The 23176-nt window shown below is 45.9% G+C and overlaps 1 protein-coding gene across 1 annotated transcript; it reads left to right on the forward strand.

The window, feature by feature from the left end:
• The first annotated feature begins 1863 nt into the window (after positions 1-1863).
• hibch (3-hydroxyisobutyryl-CoA hydrolase) lies at positions 1864-23176 on the forward strand. The gene is made up of 14 exons (XM_042081672.1): positions 1864-2008; positions 2466-2508; positions 2614-2745; positions 2858-2942; positions 3090-3170; positions 3290-3342; positions 11575-11653; positions 16396-16541; positions 17452-17538; positions 19412-19470; positions 20432-20513; positions 21951-22070; positions 22280-22313; positions 22663-23176. Exons 1-14 carry the CDS (start codon positions 1977-1979, stop codon positions 22776-22778), a joined length of 1149 nt encoding a protein of 382 aa, XP_041937606.1. The 5' UTR covers positions 1864-1976; the 3' UTR covers positions 22779-23176.

Genomic DNA, 23176 nt, shown 5'->3' on the forward strand with positions numbered 1-23176 from the left:
ACCATGTCCTCAGTTTACATTGTACTGTACACTCTCAGATTAGCTCCACCTGCCAGATGTGTCCAACCGGTTTGATGTTATCACTGACCGGGTTATCACTGACCGGTTAGATGTTATCACTGACCGGTTTGATGTTATCACTGACCGGTGTTTGGCTTTAGTATATTAATTCTGCATGTTATATCTTTGCAGATCTGCAAGTATGTTTGGCCAGGGTCATAACCCTAGTGGTTGTGGTCCTCCTCAATATGTAGGAGGTTGTCAAGGAGGCCATGGGGGTCAACAATGTCCTGGCACTGGGGCTTGCCAGGGGCACGGAGGGCATGGGCATGGGGGACATGGGCATGGGCATGGAGGACACGGACACAGCCATGGAGGACACGGACACAGCCATGGAGGACACGGACACAGCCATGGCAACGAATGTGATCATGGGCACAAACATGGACACGGACACGGTCATGGACACGGACACGGACACGGACATGGACACGGGCACGGACACGGTCACGGACACGGTCATGGGGTATGCCCTTTTTCTGAACATAAATGGATTTGTAAATGTATCTGAATGTGAATGGATATATCCAAAATGTGTTAGAGACTATGAAACTTGGTTTTAATTATTGGATGCATAGACCCTCAGCTGATGAACAGGTACAGGTTTGTCCATGTTATTCTGTGCGAGGTCCAGAAACACACTATGATTTCTTTCTCTGCAGTCCGGCAGCTCCAGTGACTCAGATTGTGAAGGTGGAGGACGTAGACGCAGACGTAGACGTTGCAAGGGGTGCAAGCATGGCAAGAAGAAGTATGGCAAGAAAAGGCATGGAAAAGGAAAGGTAAGATATTTAAGTTCAATTAAGTTACTACATTTAATGCCTTCTGAGCGTAGTGTACACACATTCATACACACACACAAACACTAAGAGCAGTAATCTAGCTGGAAAGTTTATTGAAATTAGACTCATTCTAATCATTCGTAATTCTTTAATTTTGAACGCATTTCAAATTGTCTAAATTCAGATCCTAACTCCAGTACTACATGAATCAGTCCTCTGATGCTGAATGCTGATGTGATTTCCCACTGTCTTCCCTCGTAGCACTCTGGCGGCAGCTCCTGCAGTGATGGCAGCTCTGATTCGGACTAGATCGCCACCATGAGGGCTGCCTCAACAGCAACCCGCTCCAGCCGCAGCTCTTCCTCAGCACATTCAGCTTTCATGGTTACCTGTTACAAAAAAAGTGTCTGCATTATACTCAACTTGTGTCTGGAATTAATCAGTCAATTTAGCTTTTGCAGCTTTTTAGGTTATTTTTTCTGTCTGATGGTGATAATTAAAAATACATCCAATAAAGTTTTTATATCTGATATTTCTGATATTATGTGGCAGTTTTTGACAGCAGGTTCTTGTTTATGTAATATAAAATAATACTATACTATACTACAACACAACACAACACAACACAACATAACAGGATAGGAGACTTCCTTCTATAAAAAACATAAATTCCCCAGGAGTGAATAATCAACAGGTCACTGAACAAATAAGTATAGCCTAAGTAAAGTTAACTTGCGCACAATGCTGTCAAACAATTCTACACTTCTCAGCTTTGACTAGAATGAACTTAGACTACATGTCAAAACATACACACACACACACACACACACACACACACACACACACACACACACATCCAGGATAATAGAATAGAATAGAATAGAATAGAATAGAATAGAATGGGTTACTTACATCGTTGTTATATCATTAACACACGTAGGGTGGCAGTGTTGCGGTATGAATCGTGCGACTTTATTTTGGTTTCTTTGTCGATGGTGCCTGCGTCCGTATACGCCCCCATGACGAACGTGAACGCAACCAATCAGTAGTTTGATACTGCCAGAGCTCTGCTCGGAAGACAAGGCAACACAGTTGGCTCACGTTGGTTCATTGAAAGGAAGGCAAAGCACCACAATGTCAATAACAGTATTGAAATCAGCGTTTAAGTAAGTGTGCACCTGCATGTAATTTGTAATTTTTATAAAAACACGTCGTACTGCAAAGCTGTCAAGCAAAGTGAAGGACAGCTCCAGCAGGGCAACTGCTAGCTAGCCTAGTGGTGCCAAAATCTTCTGAAGGCATTTAATTATTAGCCTACTTCATTGAAACAATTGTTAACTAAAGACTTATGATGCCTGCTGTCGTCAGAGTATTGCTGTAGGACTGTTGTGAAGTAGTTGATTAGTGTAACGTAGTTGTACCACATTACCCTTAACAGGCCTATTGAAAGAATGAGGAAGAAATGGCAAATGTAGTCTTCTGTCACAATAATACATTGTTGCCAACTATATCTGGCGTGACATTGCATACATATGGCGTACAGCTCTATCAACTGAACCATGTAGGCCTACTATGAATTTGAATTAAAGTTACTTTTATCTGTGCACAACTTACCACGTGTAGACTGAGGTCAATCTGCAGATTGCAAAGGATACGAGGTCATATGGTAAGTGCATGTAATAAAACCCCTTGCATTTTGAAATCAACCTGTGTCATTGCAACAGATGTGTCAAATTGTACATTGATGTCCCATGCTGTTATTGCTTGCCAGATGTCCAGTCATGCTGGATCTGAGGTTCTCTCAGAGAAAGTGGGTAATGCTGGAGTCATCACACTGAACCGACCTAAGGCCTTGAATGCACTCAATCTCCCCATGATCAGACACATATATCCACAACTAAAGGTGAAAGGGGTCTCATGCTACACTCGTGTGTAAAATGCCTGTGTTGATTAATTGATTGCCAGAGAACTTTAGAAATAGGTCTGATCTTAGTTGTCAACAACTTTTTCCACAGAAATGGGACAAAGACTCAGAGATCGACCTTGTGATCATCAAAGGGGCTGGAGGAAAAGCTTTTTGTGCGGGTGGGGACATCAGAGGTAAGACCTCTAGCTGAATGAGCATCACCATTCATGTGTATCTATTAGTGCCATACAGCTGTGCCAAACAGATGGTAAAGTGTTGTCCATGCTTAGTTAGATTTGACTTTGTTTGTTATTGTTTACCTTTGTTTCCTTTCCTTCTAGCTGTAACAGATGCAGGAAAAGTAGGTGATCCACTTGCTCAAGATTTCTTCAGAGAGGAGTACATACTGAACAATGTGATTGGTGAGTTTGTTAAGTTCAAAAAAATAATTGGATAATAATAAATAATTTAGTGTTGCATTATTCTGTTAATGTCGGGTCCTTTTGATATGTCTTAATTAATTATGTCTCCTCTGTTTTAGGTACATATGCGAAGCCCTATGTTGCCCTTATTGATGGAATAACGATGGGAGGAGTAAGTAGCACTTGGCATCATGTTTTTGACTGTAGTTCTGTAGTTCTCCGTAGGACCTCTAGATGGCACTCAGTGTGCATGTAATCAGAAATCCTTTGGCAGAGCGCACCAAAGGAGATCAAATCCTCAGCCAAGCATACATGTTTTCATTCATTGCAGTTAAGCTGTTTGGGGGAAATGGGTGATGCAAAACATAGGCTCTGGAGCCTTCCCTCTCTCCTATCTAAAACAAGATGGCTCCAGACGGTGCTGGCTGCCTCTGATTTGTCCGCTGAATTTGAGGAGCTCTCTCAGTTCATCAGCTATCGGAGATTGGAGGACTATTTTAATTGGAAGTTCAGAGATAAATCCAGCAGGGATTAATGATAGCATTCTGGAATGACATACTACCAAGAGCTGCAGTCACGCTAGAGTCTATGCTGATGCGCTCAGCTCTGCAGCTGTGATGTTTGGGACTATTGTGAGTGGGGTCACACTCACACTAATTATGTGGTTAGCGTAAAGATGCTTGAATTTGGGTCATTTGTGTGTTTATTACTTTTTTTGTCTGTAGTGAAGAGAGATTGGGGGTCTGGGTGTTGAATTTAGTGGATAGTTGTTTTAGATAGGTCAGAATTATTATTTGGCTGGCACACTGCGAGTGTGCATGTGACCTTTGTATAAGTACTAGTGGTGACCTGTGACATGGCTTAATCCCCTCACAGCAGGCCTGCAGGGGGCAGCAGTGAGTCGTGTTTCGCTGGCATACCCTCACTAGTTTCCTTTGAATTAAGACTCAGATGGCCTCTGATTGGTCAGGATGTGGAGTGACACAGGGGAGAGTATGTTGCTATCATACTTTGATTTCTCTCTCTCTCTCTCTCTCTCTCTCTCTCTCTCTCTCTCTCTCTCTCTCTCTCTCTCTCTCTCTCTCTCTCTCTCCAGTAGACCTGTCTAGAATTTGAATTGAATCCTTGCTTCCATATGTTCCCAGTGACACAAGCATTTGCTTGGACTGCTGCAGTTTGGAGCACAACTCTATTAGTGCAGTTTGCTTGATTTGTAGGACCCCTCTGCCACTGCTCACCCGTGACTGGAAAACACACACGTCTGCCCCACTGAAAGCAGCCTTTTTTTGTTGTTGTTGCTGTCTGTGTGTAACGTCTGATGCGCCACAGGAGAGCAGACCTCTGGTTCTGTCAGCGCTGTTTGTGTTGCTCGTTTGTCTTCCGTCTCCCTGGCTGTGCAGTGGTCAGGGCGAGGTGCTTGTGTCTGGCTGGCGCTGTGAGGGCGGAGAGAGAATGTGTAGGTGGAGGAAGCCGCCAGCTCCAGTCCATCAGTCTGTCAACGTGATGCTTCACCTACTCACTGAGCTGCCAGACTCACTTGCATTCAAGTCCCCCTAACTAATAAGCAACAGCCTCTTAGGTGGAGTGTCCATAGATATAGATTTGTTTCTCCTGTCATATATATCGTGTTACTGCTGTCCCTAAGGGTCTAGACACTGTGGAGATGGTTAGGCAGGACCTTTCTGTGCAAAGTCTGAAGCCTGCACCCAAACATGCATCTTTTTTGCAGCAAGGCTCAAATACAAAATGAGGTGACTGGTTGCTCAAACACATCAGCCTAGGTTTATATTTGGAACATTATTTAGGCCATAAATCTTGGGGCTGTGGGGGTTCAGAGTGTGAGAGACGGGGGCGTGTTGACCGCTGTCGATGTGTGACAAATGAGGCTGGCCCGGAGAATACACAGCCCAACTTTACCCCTTCAAAGTTTAGTGAGTTATTTTAGTGAGTTTCATATGAGATGGGAGGCTGATCACACGGTGGTTTGTTGGGGTTTCAGACACCTGTTGATCTTATTTTATTAAGGGTCAGAACAAATGGCTTTTGCAAAAGAAAAATGCCATTTCTCAGAAACAAGCTCTTGGCCTTTTTCAGAGAAGGAAACACATGTGGAACCCTACCCTTACATCATTCACTGACTAGACTGAGAGGCCCACATTTGAAGAACTCCTGGAATGCTCGATGGGCAAAGACATGGCACTAAATAGAATCATACTTGGCATAGAATCACTAGATAGAATCATACTCTGTCAGAAAGTTTCTCAGAAAAGATGCTAGACCCTTTGATCTCCATCACTCTTCCGCTGTTGGAGATGGAAATAACGGTTTATTTCTAGATCGCTGCCTCTCTACACATGGGTTTTTAAATTGAACTCCAAGTCACTGGAGAATTTAGTTTTTCAATGCATATTTCCAGCATGGGTAAGGGAAGATTCATGCAGGGAAAGAGATTTAAATTCCGTGAATGACTGGAGCCGGGGCGTGGAACAGAAGCTGACGTGTGCAGAGCAGCTGTGCTCCCTGGTCAGCTGAAAACATCTTGCTTCTCTCAGTGATGAGGTCATAACTTAGACCTTTTGGCAGGACTCACCTGGACGCTCTCCAGAGCAGGTGCAGCTAACAAGGCTTACCTGTGTGGGCATCATGATGTGTGGCAGGGTAATGCATCAGGCAGAACAACAAGGCTTACCTGTGTGGGCATCATGATGTGTGGCAGGGTAATGCATCAGGCAGAACAACAAGGCTTACCTGTGTGGGCATCACGATGTGTAGCAGGGTAATGCATCAGGCAGAACAACAAGGCTTACCTGTGTGGGCATCACGATGTGTAGCAGGGTAATGCATCAGGCAGAACAACAAGGCTTACCTGTGTGGGCATCATGATGTGTGGTTGGGTAATGCATCAGGCAGAACAACAAGGCTTACCTGTGTGGGCATCATGATGTGTGGTTGGGTAATGCATCAGGCAGAACAACAAGGCTTACCTGTGTGGGCATAATGATGTGTGGCAGGGTAATGCATCAGGCAGATCTGGTGTCTGGTCATATCAAAGACTCGTGGCTAAACAGCTGCAGAGCAGCAGACAGGTGCTTTTCTTTTGCCATTTAGACAGTGTGCAAGAGTGCACTCTTCCCGAGGTTTGACTCATTGCTTGATTGGTCATAGTCGTAATCCAAGTTTTTTTTGAACGAAAGAAATGATATAACAAACAATACCTTGATGGCTGATATTTATGACATTTGTGTTGATTTGATAAGCAGTGTTTTATCCTCTCTCGAGATAGGAGATTTGATTGGACCCTTATCAGCCAGCTAGTCCTTTGCACCAAGAACCAGGGCACACCTGCCTCAGCAAATACTCTTCTGTGCTCACATAGGTGCTGTCCTGTTTCTGTCAGCAGAAGGTCATATGTGACAGATGGTAGAAAGGGTGAGAGCCTGACCATTGTATTTAAATGACGATTACTTTGACCCATCCCTTAGTCCCTTTGGCTTTTGCGATGCTGTTAAATCTACAGATAGCGAGTACCATGCGTCACCAAGTTGCAAGTGCGTTTGTGCGTGTGTTTTGAGGTGATTTTGGGTTGTGAAATGAGGTCTGCTTGCCGCCAGGGACACAAGTCACAGCTCGCTACACACAGCTGCCTACCTCTTTGGAGCACTGGTCCCTGCCACTGAAGAGAATCTCCATATCTATCATTGTCATCTCCCTTCCTTTACCGGTACAGTAATGTGCGTGATAGCATTGCCTGTTAGCACTGGACAGAGACACTCAGAATGCATGCATGCTTGAGTATCCCCACCTTCAAGGCCCTCTACACTCTTGTAAGTGCAAATGTGGGTAATTTACATGGACAGTTCACTGAACATTAAGATAATGGCCTTATGGTCATGTTTGTAATTAATGCACAGAGCGGACAAGATTCCAGTGGTGATGTTCTGTTCTGAGCACTGGGTACATATGCTATCTTATGTAAACAGAGGTCTTGATTGCTTCGACCTGAAGAGCTTGTTGCCCTTATATGGATGTTAAGTGTGGAGTCTGAACAGCCATGGCCCTCTCTGAAAGTGGGACTGGGAGTGCAGCAAAATAGTGCTGAGGTCCCTTGTGCAGCTCTTAATCACCAGGCTCTCTCAGGCATGACGCTACCGCCAGGAGCAGCAGATAGCAGCAAGGCAGCACGGCAAGTCACAACCCCTTACACACACACACACACACACACACACACACACACACACACACACACACACACACACACACACACACAGCCTCTGTCTCTCTCTCTGTCTCACTAATAGACACACACACACACAAACACACACAGCCTCTCTCTCCCTCTCTCTCTCTCTCTCTCTCTCTCTCTGTCTCTCTGTCTCACTAATAGACACACACACACACACACACACACACACACAGCCTCTGTCTCTCTCTCTGTCTCACTAATAGACACACACACACACAAACACACACAGCCTCTCTCTCCCTCTCTCTCTCTCTCTCTCTCTCTCTCTGTCTCTCTGTCTCACTAATAGACACACACACACACACACACACACACAAACAGAGACACACAGTCAGCTGTGACTCACTGCAGCTTTATTTACTGTTTGCTTGACCTCCTCCAGGAGACAACTCTGACACTATATTCTGCTCAGGACACATTGTGGCTCTGCACTGCTTTGCTTTGCTTTAAAGCCCTCCATCCTGTCCGATTATGCTGCATGAATGGCTGATTGAAGTCATGCCGTGCTTGTCCACAGACAGAGGCTTTTGTTACAGTAAATGTAAATGCTCTCACTGTTCAAACAGGGAGATTTTATCAGCCATTAGCGTCTTTCATGTCATCTTCGAGAAAACGGTTGGTGCTGTCTAAGGCAATGATGCACTTCTGGGTTACCGTTGATGTTATTTGTGCATTTGTGCATTACTGCTTGCTTTCAGATACACAAGTGGTATGATGGAATGCTTAAAGTAACACAAAGCTAATTATTGTTTTATTTTTTCATTACTTCCTTGTTTTCACATTTCCCATGAAGCCCTTGTGATGTTTGCTCCATGTTCTGGTACCATGTTTGTTTCCAGCCAATGACCATCTCTGAATGGAATGTCAGATGGAAGATTTCTTCAAAGCTCCTGGTACACACCGACCCATTTCCACTGCAGTGAAAGAGTCAAGATGCTCTGTGTGATGATGACTCGCAGATAAGAGATTTCTTATGTGAGATTCTTTGAACGTGGTTTGGAGGAAACTTCTTGACCACCTCAGTGAGATATTGCTTGTTGACAGTTGGTATTTTCCATTTCAGGTCCCTGTTTTAAAGAGCTGGCTGTTACTAGGAGCTTGTAAATATCTTTGAGTGGTAAGAATGGTTTCTCTCCACCTGAAAACGTGTGTCATATGAACCGAACAGAACCAGACCGATGTTGCCCACAGTGCCTAGGACCAACCATTACCGTTAAAACATTTTATTTTCCACGTGTAAAAATAGAATGGAGACATGATGTTGCATGCATGTAAACAATCTGATAATGCTCTGTACTTTAATTAAAAATGGCATGTAGACATTTAGGGTAGAGGTAATTGGACTGATATCCAACTTAATGTATTGGACAAAATGTTTTTTCAGTGTTGCTTTCTTCTTCCGACCCCTCCACATCCATTTCTCCCTCTTGAGAAGCCCGCTCTGCATGGACACGCACCTTTGCACCGCGGTGTTGCAGCGTCAGTGACATAAGACATGTGTAAGGGTGATGAATAAAGGGGAAAAAGCGCTCTGCTCTGCTTTAACTCCAGTGTGATTTGTACAAGCCTTTAAGAGCCTGCGGAACGCCGAGGTGTCCCTAAAGTAAACCCCGGCCGTCCATTAGTCACTTTATAAATCATCTGTCCACGCCGCTGAAAACATCCCAGCTCCAAGCTCTTGGCTGCTGCTCTAGGCTGATAAAAAAAGAGAGTAGTATCCTAAATCCCTATTAAAAATACTGATGTGAAATTAGCGTTGGGTGATGGAAGCTGAGTGCATTATGCCTGTTTTGAGCAGAAAGCCTTGAGAATCAGATTGAATGCTGTAGATTCTCTTAGACACCCACACAGTCACTATTCAACGGTTCTTTTGCACTGAAGGCGAGAACGGATGTTGTCGATTTTCCTGGCATCGAGGCAGTGTGGATGAGGGTAACTCAGGCTGACGGCTGGCTCTTGTCGTGCCCATGATAAGCTTGTATACCATCCTCAATGGCCCTGTGTCCTCTGTTGTAACAGCATGGGCAACACCACATGTGTGTGCGCCTGGCATCAACAGAGGCATCTGGAGGTCTGGGCAGTGTCAGCCATGGAGCTGCTGTTTAGTCTGCTCTGGTTGGCGACACTCACACGTCTGAAGTGAGCTGGAGCCTGAGTGTCGCAGTTTATCCTCTCCCTCCACTCCCCTCCCACCCCACTCTTCACACAGCGCAAGTGCCTCGCGAGGTGCAGTAAAGATGACAGAGAACACCTGCCGGAAAGACATCGGAGCGCCTTCGCACTGTAGGTTACATTAAGTGGTTGATGCCAGTAATCTGTCATAGTTGTGGTTGTGCAATGTATACACTGAATGTGAAAACCCATGTACCCACCCACTGTGTAGGCCTACGATTGGCCACTGAGGGGTGAGGAGCAGATCAAGATGTGTTGCAACTCTCCACTTTAGCAGGACATTTTATGTGCATTTCCCCGAGCGCCGCTGTTGTTGCAGGCAGCTCACTGCGCCGGGATTAGTGTGTGCTTCACCTCACTGTGTGTTCACTGTGTGCAGTGTGTTTCACTAATTCACGGATTGGGATAAATGCAGAGACCAAATTTCGGGATCAAAAGAGTGTATATACTTATACTTATTTATGACTTTATATTTCCATGGCAACAGAGAAGGAAAAACATGAAAAAAAATAGTAGCCCCATCAGCTGAGAGAAATCGCATTGTGGTTTCCAGTGGGGGCTTCTTACTGGTGAGAATTTATATGCATCGACCGGCGTATCGATCACCGTCCAGCAAGTGCTGGAGTTGATACTGAGCGGGCAAATCCCACCTCAGGGACTTCCTCAGACCAAAGAAAAATCCTCAACTTATTGCTGTGTGCATCCCAGATTACTGACAGAGATGGATGAGGCTTGTGGTCAGTAAGGGCGACTTCTCTCTCCTAATGATCTATGAAGGTTGCCTGTCTCCCAGGGACGTTTTCCCAGGGCCTGTGCTTGGTGTTGCTTTAGCATCAGCTGTGGCTGGTTTGTATACGTTAATGAAGTGAGTGGATTGTCTGACGCTGAGCTGTGATTAGCAGTGCTAGTGTTCTGCTCTTCTGTGTCGTGCCCAGTTGAATGCAGGTTTACTGCCTGTACTCTGCGCACATAATCTTTAAATCTCTTGTTTACATGTCCTATACCCTATTCCCACTGTCTGCTGCCGAATGCTCAACTCTCATCACCGTGAGTGCTGTGGTCCCTTTGGTGTGTCTGTTCCTGCGTCGTGCTTTTCCTCTGCCGTGATGTGTGGTGGTGGAGGGTGGTGCCGGCAGCATGCCTACAGCACCTTGTGACCTTTTTCGAGCGCCGCGTTCATGGGGCGGTGGCGTCCTTTGGCGGTGGGGTGACCGGTCGTGTGGCTGTGAGCCAGCGGAGGTCAGAGCGGGGTGGTGGCAGCGCTGGCGATGGGTGGGTCTGGGGCGCTGCCCCTCCCTCCCTCCTGTCTCTGCCAGACACAGAGTCACTGCAGCAGCTGTGTGGAGCAGCTGGGGATACACTCTGACTTCAGGTTCCGACTTCTGGTGTACCGATCACTCATTAGGAATATGGGTCCGTGTTGCTATGACAACAGGGCCGGGTAGATGTGTATGGGAGCGGCCCTCCCAGTATTTCCCTTTCTCTCTCTCTCTCTCTCTCTGTCTCTGTCTCTGTCTCTATCTCTATCTCTATCTCTATCTCTATCTCTATCTCTATCTCTCTCTCTCTCTCTCTCTCTCTCTCTCTCTCTCTCTCTCTGTCTCTATCTATCTCTCTGTCTCTATCTATCTCTCAATGGCCTACTCTCCATTCCCTCTCTCTTTGAGCATCTGCCCCAAGGCCGTCTCCCTTCATTAACCCTCGTGGTCTCCCTCCTAATACCCTCCACTCTTCTTAATTACCCGGGCAGAGCTGGGGGGGGGGGGGGGGGGGGGTCATGGTGGCTTCACTCTCATCCTGCTGCCCTCTCTGGGTCCTGCCCATCTGCTGCCCCTCTCACTGCTCAGTACCAGGTATCGATCGCTCATGCCTCTCCTTCTCTCTCTCCCTCCCTCTCCTCCTCATCTCTCTCCCTCCCTCTCCTCCTTCTCTCTCTCCCTCCCTCTCCTCCTCATCTCTCTCCCTCTCGATCACTCTCTCCTCTCTTAGGGCGTTGGCCTGTCGGTTCACGGGCGGTTTCGGGTGGCCACAGAGAAGACACTCTTCGCCATGCCAGAGACTGCCATAGGTAAGAACTCTCCCTTTTTTCTCGCTCTCTCTCAATCTCTTTTCTCTCTCACTCTCTCTCTCTCTCTCTCTCTCTCTCTCTGTCTGCCTCTCTTTTTCCTCTCGCTCTCCCAATCTCTCTCTCTCTCTCTCTCTCTCTCTCTCTCTCTCTCTCTCTCTCTCTCTCTCTCTCTCTCTCTCTCTCTCTCTCTCTCTCTGTCTGCCTCTCTTTTTCCTCTCGCTCTCCCAATCTCTCTCTCTCTCTCTCTCTGTCTCTCTCTGTCTCTGTATCCTCTCTCTCAGCTCTGGTTTGTGGCCAGTCTGGTGTGCTGGTCTGGCGGCATTAATAATGCAGGGGGCGTGATAGCACACTGGCTCAGGCCTCAGGAGAGTCTTGTCCTGGAGCCGGAGCCCAGCGTGAGTTGGGCCAGATGCACTGCATGATGGGAAACTCCTCGCTGCAGAGACGGATGCGACATGCAGGGGCCCTGGAGGATATCTAATCACTCTGGGATTAGCACTATGGGTGTAAACAATCAGAAGATGTTTCAGATGTTCTAGCATTTTCAGCCAAGTTGAATGCTACTACCACAACTGAAATGAATTGGTTAGAAATGTGTAGTGCTTTATGTATTTAGGCCAAAGTAAGCAAGCAATCCTGACTGATGGCTTGTGAGTGTAGTGCTTCTGGGCTTCCCTTTGGAGCTTTTTGTTTTCCAGTCTCATTAAATAGTAAATGGGTAGGATGTCAGCATTAGCAGTAGAGTTGCTGACCCCCGTCCTCAGAGAATTAGAGCCTTCTGAACTTTTCTTGTTAGCTAATCATAAAACCCAACAGATGGGCTCTAGCTAGAGGTAAGGAAACAATTAGTCCTACACTGTTGTGTAATATGGAGTCCTTTAAACCCAAGGTCATAATCATCAGGCAACTACTCGTCCGCAGAATCTGGAGCTGAAACATGTCCATCATTCAACAATTGTATGTTTACATTCATTATGAACATGAAGTCTTGTTTGTATTGTGTTGAGAGGCACAAGTTAGGCGGTGCATCTGCCACCCAAGGTCTTCTTAACAGAAGGCATTCAGATGTCGGCCTACGTGGTGGATATCATACAACTCATGTAGTGGAATGCATGCCACACACTCACTGGCTCATGCCACGCTGACATCCGCTCACGCCCACATTCACACCCCTCTTTCCACCCCGACAGTTCACTGTGTCTGCTGGCCAGCTACTGTATGTCGCTCTCAGGCACTGCTCATCTGAGGGACACGCCATGTTGGATTTAATGTCAGGCCTGTGCAGAGATTTATTGAGGGCAGATTGCTTTTCAAGGGGAGTTGTATGACCCACTGAAGTAGTCCTTGTTGGGCATAGGAAATATTCACAAGTACTGTATCCAATTGATAACCACACAAATGCTCCTTTATTGTGAATATGAGCTTTGAATATCATTTTAGCTGCTTGAAGCAAAGATTGATCTATTGATTGAATGTAAGATGTCCTCAATCGAGTTTTCGGAAACTTTGTAGCTTCCCTGGTGCATATTGACAGTTCAATACATAGTTTTGACTTTGTCATTCTCGTTTGAAATTCAGTCATTGTCATATGTTACTCATCTTCAAAATGCTCCATTGGGCGCTGATGTTTAATTGTAAATAGCGGACGGAGAAAGTCTGCCATCAGCAGGACACGGAAATTCATTGAAATTTAACATCAGTGACTTTTTGGGGTTATGTTATGCACGTTTTGTAGCAAATAAGAAAATATCCATGCATCACAAACAAATGTGCAAACGTTTTGTAATTTATGCGATCACAGAATTACAAAAAAACTGGAGGGATCGGCTCTCTGTCTGTTTGGGTGTTTGCTCTGTGAGCAACCCAAAGCTGTTGGACCCGCTCAGCTTTTTTGATGTTGTCTGCAACAGTCTTCTTGTATTATTCATGGATATTTCCTGCTTGCTGAAACACGTGAAGCTCAGACTCAAGAGCCAGTAATTTGCTGGCTCTCAACAGAGCATGTACAGTAGTTTGCATCGGATCTGCTAGTTTTTAGATGCGTCTGCATTGTCCAGATTTATCCTCGCACCATTTGTTCTCTAATGTCGTAGTGCTCTCCAATGAGACAGATGTCTGGCCATTTAGAGCACTGCATTCTGGTTAAAATTGACCTGCTTCGCATGGAGTGAAGTATTTTTTTTCACAGCCATGTCGTAAATCGTTGGATCTGTGATGAACGGAGTTTGTCCTTGACCTTCAGTGCCCTGTCCTCTCCTCCCCATCATTAGCGATGCAGGCCTGCGCCTCAGCAGTAGATGAGCAGCGGCGCCTTGGCCAGATCCCAGGGATCAGTGCTACCATCCGCTCATCACGTCCAGATCCTGAACGTGATGAGCGGATGGTGCTGCGCATCACACAACTCTGGGCTCCTGCTCCAGAGAAAGAGGGGGGGGGGTGGGTTGGGTTGTGAATATGTGTGTTGCTGACTGGCTGTCAGTCATTTGGCTAATGCCATAAAGACGCACAGCGCCTCTCACTGTCCATTAGCTTGAAGTAGTAGTAGGCTAATCCTCTTTGCCTCTGATTGAGCTTAATTGGCAGACTCTGCACAGACACCACGCTTTTCTTACTCAAAAATCTGCAAGTGAGTAGATCTTGCGCAACACGGTATGTTTGACTTTGGAGAGACTTTGTTTAGACCATGAAGATTTCAGGGATGATGCCAGAGAGAATTCCATGGAAGATAACAAGTAATTAATCTTTGCAAGTAGTTGTGTTGTTTTGTTTTGGGGGTCGTGGCAGTGGTCATGTCTTGCTGAGCGGATGTCTCTGACTTTCACCTGAAGGACAGCGAAGGTCAGAGGGGTGTGAGGACTCCAGGAATAGCGCTGACCCATACATAGCTCCCCCACCCCACGGAAAGAGTGCATTGGCCTTATCCGGACCCCCTCGGACCACCTACTTCCCACCCTGATGACCCCTCCCCTCTCTGCTCTCCCCCACACAAACCCTTTGGCCCAGATCCCACAGCAGCAGCGCCGTGTCCATAGTAATGCTGAGTTGGCCATTCAGAGGATCTCCAGCTTTTCTACACACAAGGGCTGAGCCAAAAGCGGGAGGACAGGCATGACGCCCCCCCCCCCCCCCCCCCCCCCGTCCTCTCTATTCCCTCTGTCCCCTCTGTCCCCCGGTGCTCCTGGGTCCCTGGGTGTCGTGGCTGCCACAACGGTGAAAGTTTCTGCTCGGCGTCCTGATTTAATGTGCCGAGACTGGGGGTGGCCAACTGGGTCGGGTGAAGTGCGCTGGAGGCACAACGCCTCCTCTCATTTCCTTGCTTCCTTCCCAGAATAATATGCAAAATTTAATTACAGGATTATGCCCTCAAATGTTCTGTTTCTGAGATGACGTGTCACTCAGATTTGCTGGTGCATTAGTGTCAATCATTTAGTAATTAATTCAGCCTGCATGCTCTGACGGCTTGACCAATGCCTAGCTCTCTTTTATGTCATGGCAGTTGCGAACCAGAATGTGCTAACTGTTGACGCGAAAGGCGTAGAGACCCACCTCCTCCCTTGCCTATTGACTAGAGGCTACACTGGGTCACCAGACACTGTTCTGCACTTTGTATCAGATGGTGTGAACTCGCTCGCTGAATATTGGGAAGAGAGTGGACCAAAATCCTCCTGGACAATGTGCTCTCCATCTGTGTTTCTGTTGCTTCCAGACCCCAACCCCCACTGCCTTAACCCCCTCCGTGGTGAGATTAAGGGATTTTGGTGTCTTAAACTGTCCCCATGGTGGGACAAAGCAAGTGGGCGAACAGCGCCCTGTAATCTGCATTTATGATATTACATTTTCCAGCACAGAATCAGGTCAGCAAGGCCTAATCCTCTGTCCGCTACCCCCATCCCAGTGCCACATCCCTCCCTACTGTGCCATATTGGGAGATATGGTGTTATTTCATGGGTTTTTGTTGTTCTTTTTTGGGGGATAGGAAAGGGAGGAGGGATCCCCTGTTCACTGCTCAAAACTCATCGGCCCATTTAACAATTTGATCTTCCAAGAGTGTTATATTTTAGCATTCTATGAATCAAATCCCGTAATACGATGATAAATCGCATTTGAAACATGAGAATTGAACGGGCCACTTGTTCAGCCCCAGACTTCCATTATGTAACAGCCAAAACCCCATATATTTAGCATCATAGTTGCGGTGTTTGCGTAAATAGATTTACAGCTAATTGGTTGACAGAGTTATCCTTTTTGTGGTAGCTCTGGCTTCTAATGGGCATCAGACATGAAATTACTGGAAGGTCGACCACATTGTCTCCATTAGTTTCTTTAGACGTCAGTGAGCGCTTTCTTTGCTGGCACAGACAGACTCTGAGAGGGACATTCCCTCTGGATGACTGGGAGACGCTGGGTCTCTGGCTCCCGCAGTCTCCTTAGTGATGGGAATGAGACACTTGCTCTATTTATCAGGAATGTAAACCACTAGGAGGAAGGATGTCCCAAGTATGGAGCTTATTAGGATTTTCTGTAAATGTTATTGTTGGAATCAATCAGTCTAAGCTGTTGTTGAAATTGAGGGGCCTTGCCGTATGAATTTGATTATTTGTGATGTTTACTGTTTCTTTGGTCAGGGTTGGGTTCTTTTGTCTGGGGAAGCAACGCTTCACGAACAACCACCTCTCACTTCTGGATGTCCCATAACCTTTGTCTTTGACCTCTTTGATGTATGTATATCTCTTCACTTTTAGGCCTGTTTCCTGACGTGGGGGGTGGCTACTTCCTGCCCCGGCTTCAAGGCCGACTGGGTCTCTTCCTGGCCCTGACCGGCTTTCGCCTCCGAGGCCGGGACGTGCTGCGGGCGGGCGTGGCCACACACTTTGTGGAGTCAGAGAAGGTACATCACGGCTCTGCTCACGCCGAGAAGTGGGCACTGCCCAAGAACCATCCGCTGAGTCATCTGCAGCCGGTGCCAACCGATGGGGCGCTAGCAGCCCATGCCAGGACCTAGTCAGGCAAAAGTTGCGACACTGGCTCTGTTTCCATGTGCTACTGAAGGGGGAAAAAGCGAGTGAACGTCCCAAGAACAGGCACTGCTGGAGTCATGCAGTGATAAGCCAACGCAGCAACACTGGTCAAGGGCAGCACACCAGGCAACAGCAGCAGGACAGGTCACCCGTTAGCAGGAGAGGGGGTGTGTGTTCAAACACAAAGCCAGAGGCAATCCAGAGAGTCCAGTAGAATGTGTAGAATAGCCCTGGACAGGGCAACTAGAGTCCAGTAGAATGTGTAGAATAGCCCTGGACAGGGCAACTAGAGAGTCCAGTAGAATGTGTAGAATAGCCCTGGACAGGGCAACTAGAGAGTCCAGTGGACAGGGCAACTAGAGTCCAGTAGAATGTGTACAATAGCCCTGGACAGTGCAGACCTTGTTCAGTTGAGTTGTAGTGTAGACTATCACCATGAGCAGGACCAGGATAGTGGCTAATGGCCTTCATGTCCTGATTATCATCACATCTATCTAGTTTGTCATTACTGCATGCTACATACAGTACAAGCTCTTTCCGTCTGTAGCTTCACTTTTCTCTCCATCTGTTTGTTGTCCACCCACTCCCATGTCCATTTCAGTCATCCTGCCTGTCATGTCCATGTTATTTCTTTGTCTATCCTGTAATTCAGCTGACTTGTTACATGAAAAGACTGGATGTGTTGGAACATCTGTACAGGTGCTGTATTATAGTGTATTGTAGTGTATGTGTGTCCACAGCTGAGTATTTCCAGTTGACGGTGATGTACTCTCCTTACAGATTGGTGCCCTTGAGAAGGATCTGGTTGACCTGAAGTCTCCCTCTATGAGTGATGTGGCTAAAGTGCTGGACTCATACCAGCACCAGGTAAAGATTTAGACGTACTATATCAGGGGTGGGCAAACTGCGGCCCGCGGGCCGGATCCGGCCCGCCAAGCACTTTCATCCGGCCCGCTGAGCATTTTATTTGGTTATCAGGCTGCTCGCTATTTTTCTCCTGCGATAGAGACGACGTTGGTTAGCTTTACTGCAAACTGCTTTTCACTCTCCTTAGAGAACGTACAATGTCAATGTCAAAACATCATGTTAAATAGAGATAACATCATGTTAAACTAAGTTAACTCTTAGTTATCTCCTTTGCAGCAGATCTAACGTGAACATCATGCGATTCATTTAATTGGGAACGCGTCTGCACTCACGAGAGGGAGAGAGAGCCGCAGGTTCCAGCTGGCTTGTCATTGTTGATGATTGATATCTCCTTCTTATAAGAAACTTTTAAAAGGAAATCATGAAGGCAACAGTAGTTCCCACTACTGACCATTTAAAAACTGTGAGAAGGCCCAGCCGTAGGTACAGCAGCGGATCAGGCAGAAGATCATTGAGAAATAAACGTGAATTAAAGCGACTGTCTTAAAGTGACAGTGCACAATTTATACATTTGTTAAACAGAATAAAATGAGCAGTTTTTTTAAGCAATTCATATTTTAAAACAAATACTTTTTATACTAAATTATAGGCTATAAGAAATGTATTTTTTTATGTGTGTGTCGTGGTGATTGTGGTGGTGGTGGGGGGGGGGGGGGGGGGGGTGGTTGTTGTGCGGCCCGCCGGCTAATTTTCAAAACCCAATGTGGCCCTTGAGCCAAAAAGTTTGCCCACCCCTGTACTATATACTAATTTGTTTACCTCATAAATGGATATTGGATTTGAATATATCCATTAGTGGTTTGTAGTGGGTTACACTTTCCAGTAAGGATAGTGTGGGTCTAATGTCTGTTTGAGTCTGTATATCCTCATCATGTCTACACTCCAATTTAGAGATCAAAGTACAGTGCTCTGCTTGGGGGTTTTATGGAGCTATTGTGTAGACTAGTTCAGTTCTCCTGCTGGATTTGCCCCTGTCCAGGGTCGGATGGCTCCAGAGGGGAGCTGGACAGGGCCGCAGAGCAGACTAAGCTCCAACTCAGTGGAGCCCTGCACCAGGCATTAGCCTGAGAGGGCCACCTGCAGCTAAACAGCAGCCCTATGAAAATGTGTTGGGTATTGTGTGGAAACCACCTTTGTAAAATAAAAAGGCAGGTCCTTAGATTTGCCCTCTGCCTTTTGATTTATGAGGTCTTATATGTTTATTGCTTTGTAGATGTGTGCTCTCTGGTTGTATATCCAAGAGCTTTGTTCTTTTTTTTCATGTTGAAGATTGTGTGTTATCAGTGTAGATGGACTGCAGGTTACAGCATGATCTAGTGTAATGAAATAAGTCCTGTATTTGTTTATTGACTCATGACCAAGCTTTGTCAGGCACACCTAGTATATCCTGGGAAAGGCATGGTGTCCTCCAGACTGTAATGCTGCCCACACCAAGATGGCATGAGTAGAATGTAAATACACAGCACTTTTGTGATAGGGGGCCTTGGCAGTACCAGTTGAGTTGGACCAAGGGCTCTGTTTGATTGTGTGTGTGTGTGTGTGTGTGTGTGTGTGCGTGTGTGTGCGTGTGTGTGTGTGTGTGTGTGTGTGTGTGTGTGTGTGTGTGTGTGTGTGTGTGTGCCTACAAAGTGACTATATAAACATGCTGCCTGTAAGGGGTTCGTATTCAGAGAAACTCCTCAGCAGCCTCATCACATTAGAATGTGGAGGAGGGCAGTGGTCAGTGATCGAACGGTACTGAAATGGTCAAAAATGTCAAGGCCAGTGAACACACACACACACTAAAGAGCTGACCTGTATGTTTCCCCTGTAGAGTGCACTGGATGCAGACAAACCCTTTGCCCTTGAGCAGCACATGGAAACAATCAACAGGTATGATGATGCTCTTTGTGCCATGTAATTGCCCCCTAGGAATGAATACAGTGATTTGAATTTAATTTAATTGAATTGAGATAAACTGTCACATTATGTTTGTCTATTCCTGATTTCTCTCTGCTCTCTTTGCTTTAAAATAGTTGATTGCCTGATTCAAAAAGAATGGAAACTAGGAGAAATAGCAAATGTTCAACATTTTTAGATGTTACAGAATAAAGATGGATACATAATGCAATGTTTTTTCTCTAATAACCTAAAATCTCCACAGTCCGTGTAGAAACCCCAGTAGATACCCTGCATAGTCCAGCAATATCATACGTCTTGACAGACACTTCAACATGAGCAGACTCACAAAACAGCAAAATTTCACTGTGAAACTAGATCGCCTCAAGGGAAAAACAGACTGACGTCAGCGGACGGTCACACTCCAAAACTGATTGGGCATGCTAAATGGCTCGCCACAATCCAGTGGGTTATGGGGAAATCTCACAACACAACAAAGTCTGAGGCCTGTTCCTTTCTCCTGGCCCTTAGGTAGTGCCATATTTGGAATACTGTATGTGCCATTACTCACAAGTTCAAAGAACAATCCACTGATTGCTGTTCCCCAAACAAAGTGCATGGTTTATCTGTGTTGATAAGCATTGTTCTGTTGCCTTAGGGGAAAAATCTGTCTTATCAAAGTTTGCTTTTTCAAATCTCCTGGTACAGAGGGCGGCGTGTGTACCTGTGGCTGGGTTGCAGACCTAAATAATTTATGTAAACATTGTCTGTGACATTTGCCTCCGTGCTTTCTGGTGGATTTCACATCTCAAGATGAGTTGCAGATTAGGTTTGTGTGAAGCATCACATCGCACCCAAACGTGAATGTAGTTTCGATTGCTGTCGGCAGTGTCAGTCAATCATGAGAACATCTCCTGGGTCCTCTCTAGCTCACTCTATTGGTTTTTCATTGCAGGCTGTTTGATGCTGGCAGTGTGGAGGGGATCATTGAGAATCTAAAGAAGGATGGCTCCCCATTCGCTAAGAAGCAGGTGGAGGTAGGCATTGACCCCCCCCCCCCCCCCCCCCCCCCCTCCTCTTCCCCATTAGTGGGAGCACATTTGTGATGACCGTCTCATTAAAAACGTAATAGTGCTGTGTAAGCTCTTAATAGGGTTAAGCTTATCCTCCCGGCTTAAGCAAAGGTGCTGAAAAACACCTATGTTTGGTGCTCACTCTGAGGTAGGGTCGCCATGAAGGACTGAGAATGGGTGAGAGAAGAGGCAGAATGGACAAGGTCAGCTGGGTTCTGTTTTTCATTGACTTTTCAAAAAGCCCTCTGTTGTGCTGCTCCAGAGTTGCGTAATGTCGGCTGAATTCAATTATAAAACATTAGCGGAAGAAAGCCTATTTGTGCTCGGATTTGCCTCTCACAGCATGGGGATGATGTGCAGAACGTAAAAGAATCTCTTTGCAAGTGTTGGTCTGTGAGCCTACTGCAAACGGCAAAATGGCTGACCCGGCAACGGTCACCTTCCATTGAAAAATGCAAAGTAGCAAGTAAAGTCAATATTTGATTGTTTCAGAGAATGTATGAATTGAACATGTTATCTGATAAACTGACCATATCTGCAGAAGTATATTTTGAAATGAAATAGTCTGGTGGACAATATTGAATGACGTGTACACGTAAGAGCGGTTTAAGGGTCATCCTAATGTTGACCTCGCTGCAGGCTCCTTCTGTTTTGATGATAAAACCACAAGGTTGAGTGGAGCTCAGTGAGAGGGAGGTGTGGTGGCCGTGCAGGTGGACTCATGGCCTGCCCAGCTCAGCACGTCTGTTGAACCTGGCCATCCCAGACCTATTATTATAGGCTAGCTGTCTCTGGCCAACCCCATCAGCTGTTACAGCAGGAGTGGCTTCAGAGAAGTGGAGGAGAGTGAGGGCCACAAGGTCTTATCAAGATCTCCTGCCCATATGCATATGCTGATGTCATCATATAAGCAGTTAGTGTCATGCAGTCCCGGATCTACTGTACGCCTCAGGGGAAGGCAATTATGATGATGGGGATGGACATACTGTACCTTTTTAATGAGGTTAAAACTTAATCAGGTCCTAATTACCTCATAATACTTAGTTAATTCAACCATATTAAGAATCTGGTCAGATGTCTTACTTATCCCTCCAGTGTTACTGATTACCAGTGAAATATGTAATTGTCTTTGCTACTTTGTGGAGAAAGCTTGGATTAGACCAAGATCAACATTAAAAATTGATATATTCATAGATAAACATCATCTTCATAAACATGGATCTTCACCTAATACGCCTTTAAATATGTGCATTTGGATTAACAATTGTGTGTGAAATGTTCTGTGTATTCTGGTGATCTGACCATCAACATTCCTTAGTGGCAGTAGATGGGAGAGATGTGATTGCGGCCAGTTTCTTTCTTTTCACTCTGTTTGTTTATGTTTGTTTTGTTTTTACACAGACTCTTGCCAAAATGTCTCCCACATCCATGAAGTTAACTCTCAAACAGCTGGAGCATGGGGCCTCCATGACCCTGCAGGAGGTGCTGGTTATGGAGTACAGGCTGACCCAAGCCTGCATGGTGCGTCTCAGTCCGCCTCCCTCCCTCCCTCCCTCCAGCTTCTCCCACTGTCATCTTTGGATATTACGTGATCTCATCATTGCCATCACAGATTGCTGGAGTGTGATTGTTGAAGTGTAGATGTATTTTGAGGGTACATCATATGCTATTGAAATGAGCCTAATAGTCCTTGTTAATTGAGATGTGCATGTATTATCTCCTTTTTACAGAAAGGTCAAGATTTCTATGAAGGAGTTAGAGCAGGTAAGGTGGTCATACTCTTTACAACACAAAAATGTCATTTAAGAATATCATTTTTGGAGAGGTTACTTTGACATAAAGCATTGAAGTCCCCCTTTTGTACTAAATCAAATACCACAGACAAAATTGCAACCAGCATGACCTTCTAAGTCATGAGTCATGAGTCATTTTTCATAAACAAGGAAGAATCTGTCAGTTTTATTAGTTGCGAAAATCGTCAACAGTTTGTGAGTTCCATGGATTATCTGTATCCAGACTCTTTGGTTTACTGCTGTAAATGTGTTTGTATCCACCCCCATGCCTCCACCCCAGCCTTACTGATCTGTCACTCCTTCCACTTCTAAACGCACAGTTCTGATTGACAAGGACCACAGCCCCAAGTGGAAACCAGGCACCCTGGAGGAAATCTCCGAGCAGTCAGTGGAGGACAGCTTCAAGTCCCTGGGGGAACATGACCTCAAGCTGTAGCACCATTGTCCTGGCAGGCCCCCAGGGGTCTTTATCGCGCAGGCTCTCCCACATGCCACCCTCACCATGGCCTTTTGTGGTAGTGGGCACGGAGTGCCACAGAGCCCTCTCCTGTGCTGATGGTGGCAGCTCGGAATGAGACACTACAGTATGTGCCACATGATTGGCACACATCCATGCAGACTCACCACTCAGTGCTTTATATTTGATTGATACTATTTGCTGATGTTTTGTAAAAAATATAGAAATGGAGTGTGTGGTCTGATTTACTGAATCTTTCTGTTTGCATTCCTATGTCCTCACTAAAGACTATTTTCAAGGTATCTGACATGGTCTGAAATAGATGAACTAGTTCAATGAACAGTTGATGAACAGGCTTAATAAAGAACTCTGCTTTA

The sequence above is a fragment of the Alosa sapidissima genome, chromosome 2 (genome assembly GCF_018492685.1).
Source record: "Alosa sapidissima isolate fAloSap1 chromosome 2, fAloSap1.pri, whole genome shotgun sequence".
Lineage (NCBI taxonomy): Eukaryota > Metazoa > Chordata > Actinopteri > Clupeiformes > Clupeidae > Alosa > Alosa sapidissima.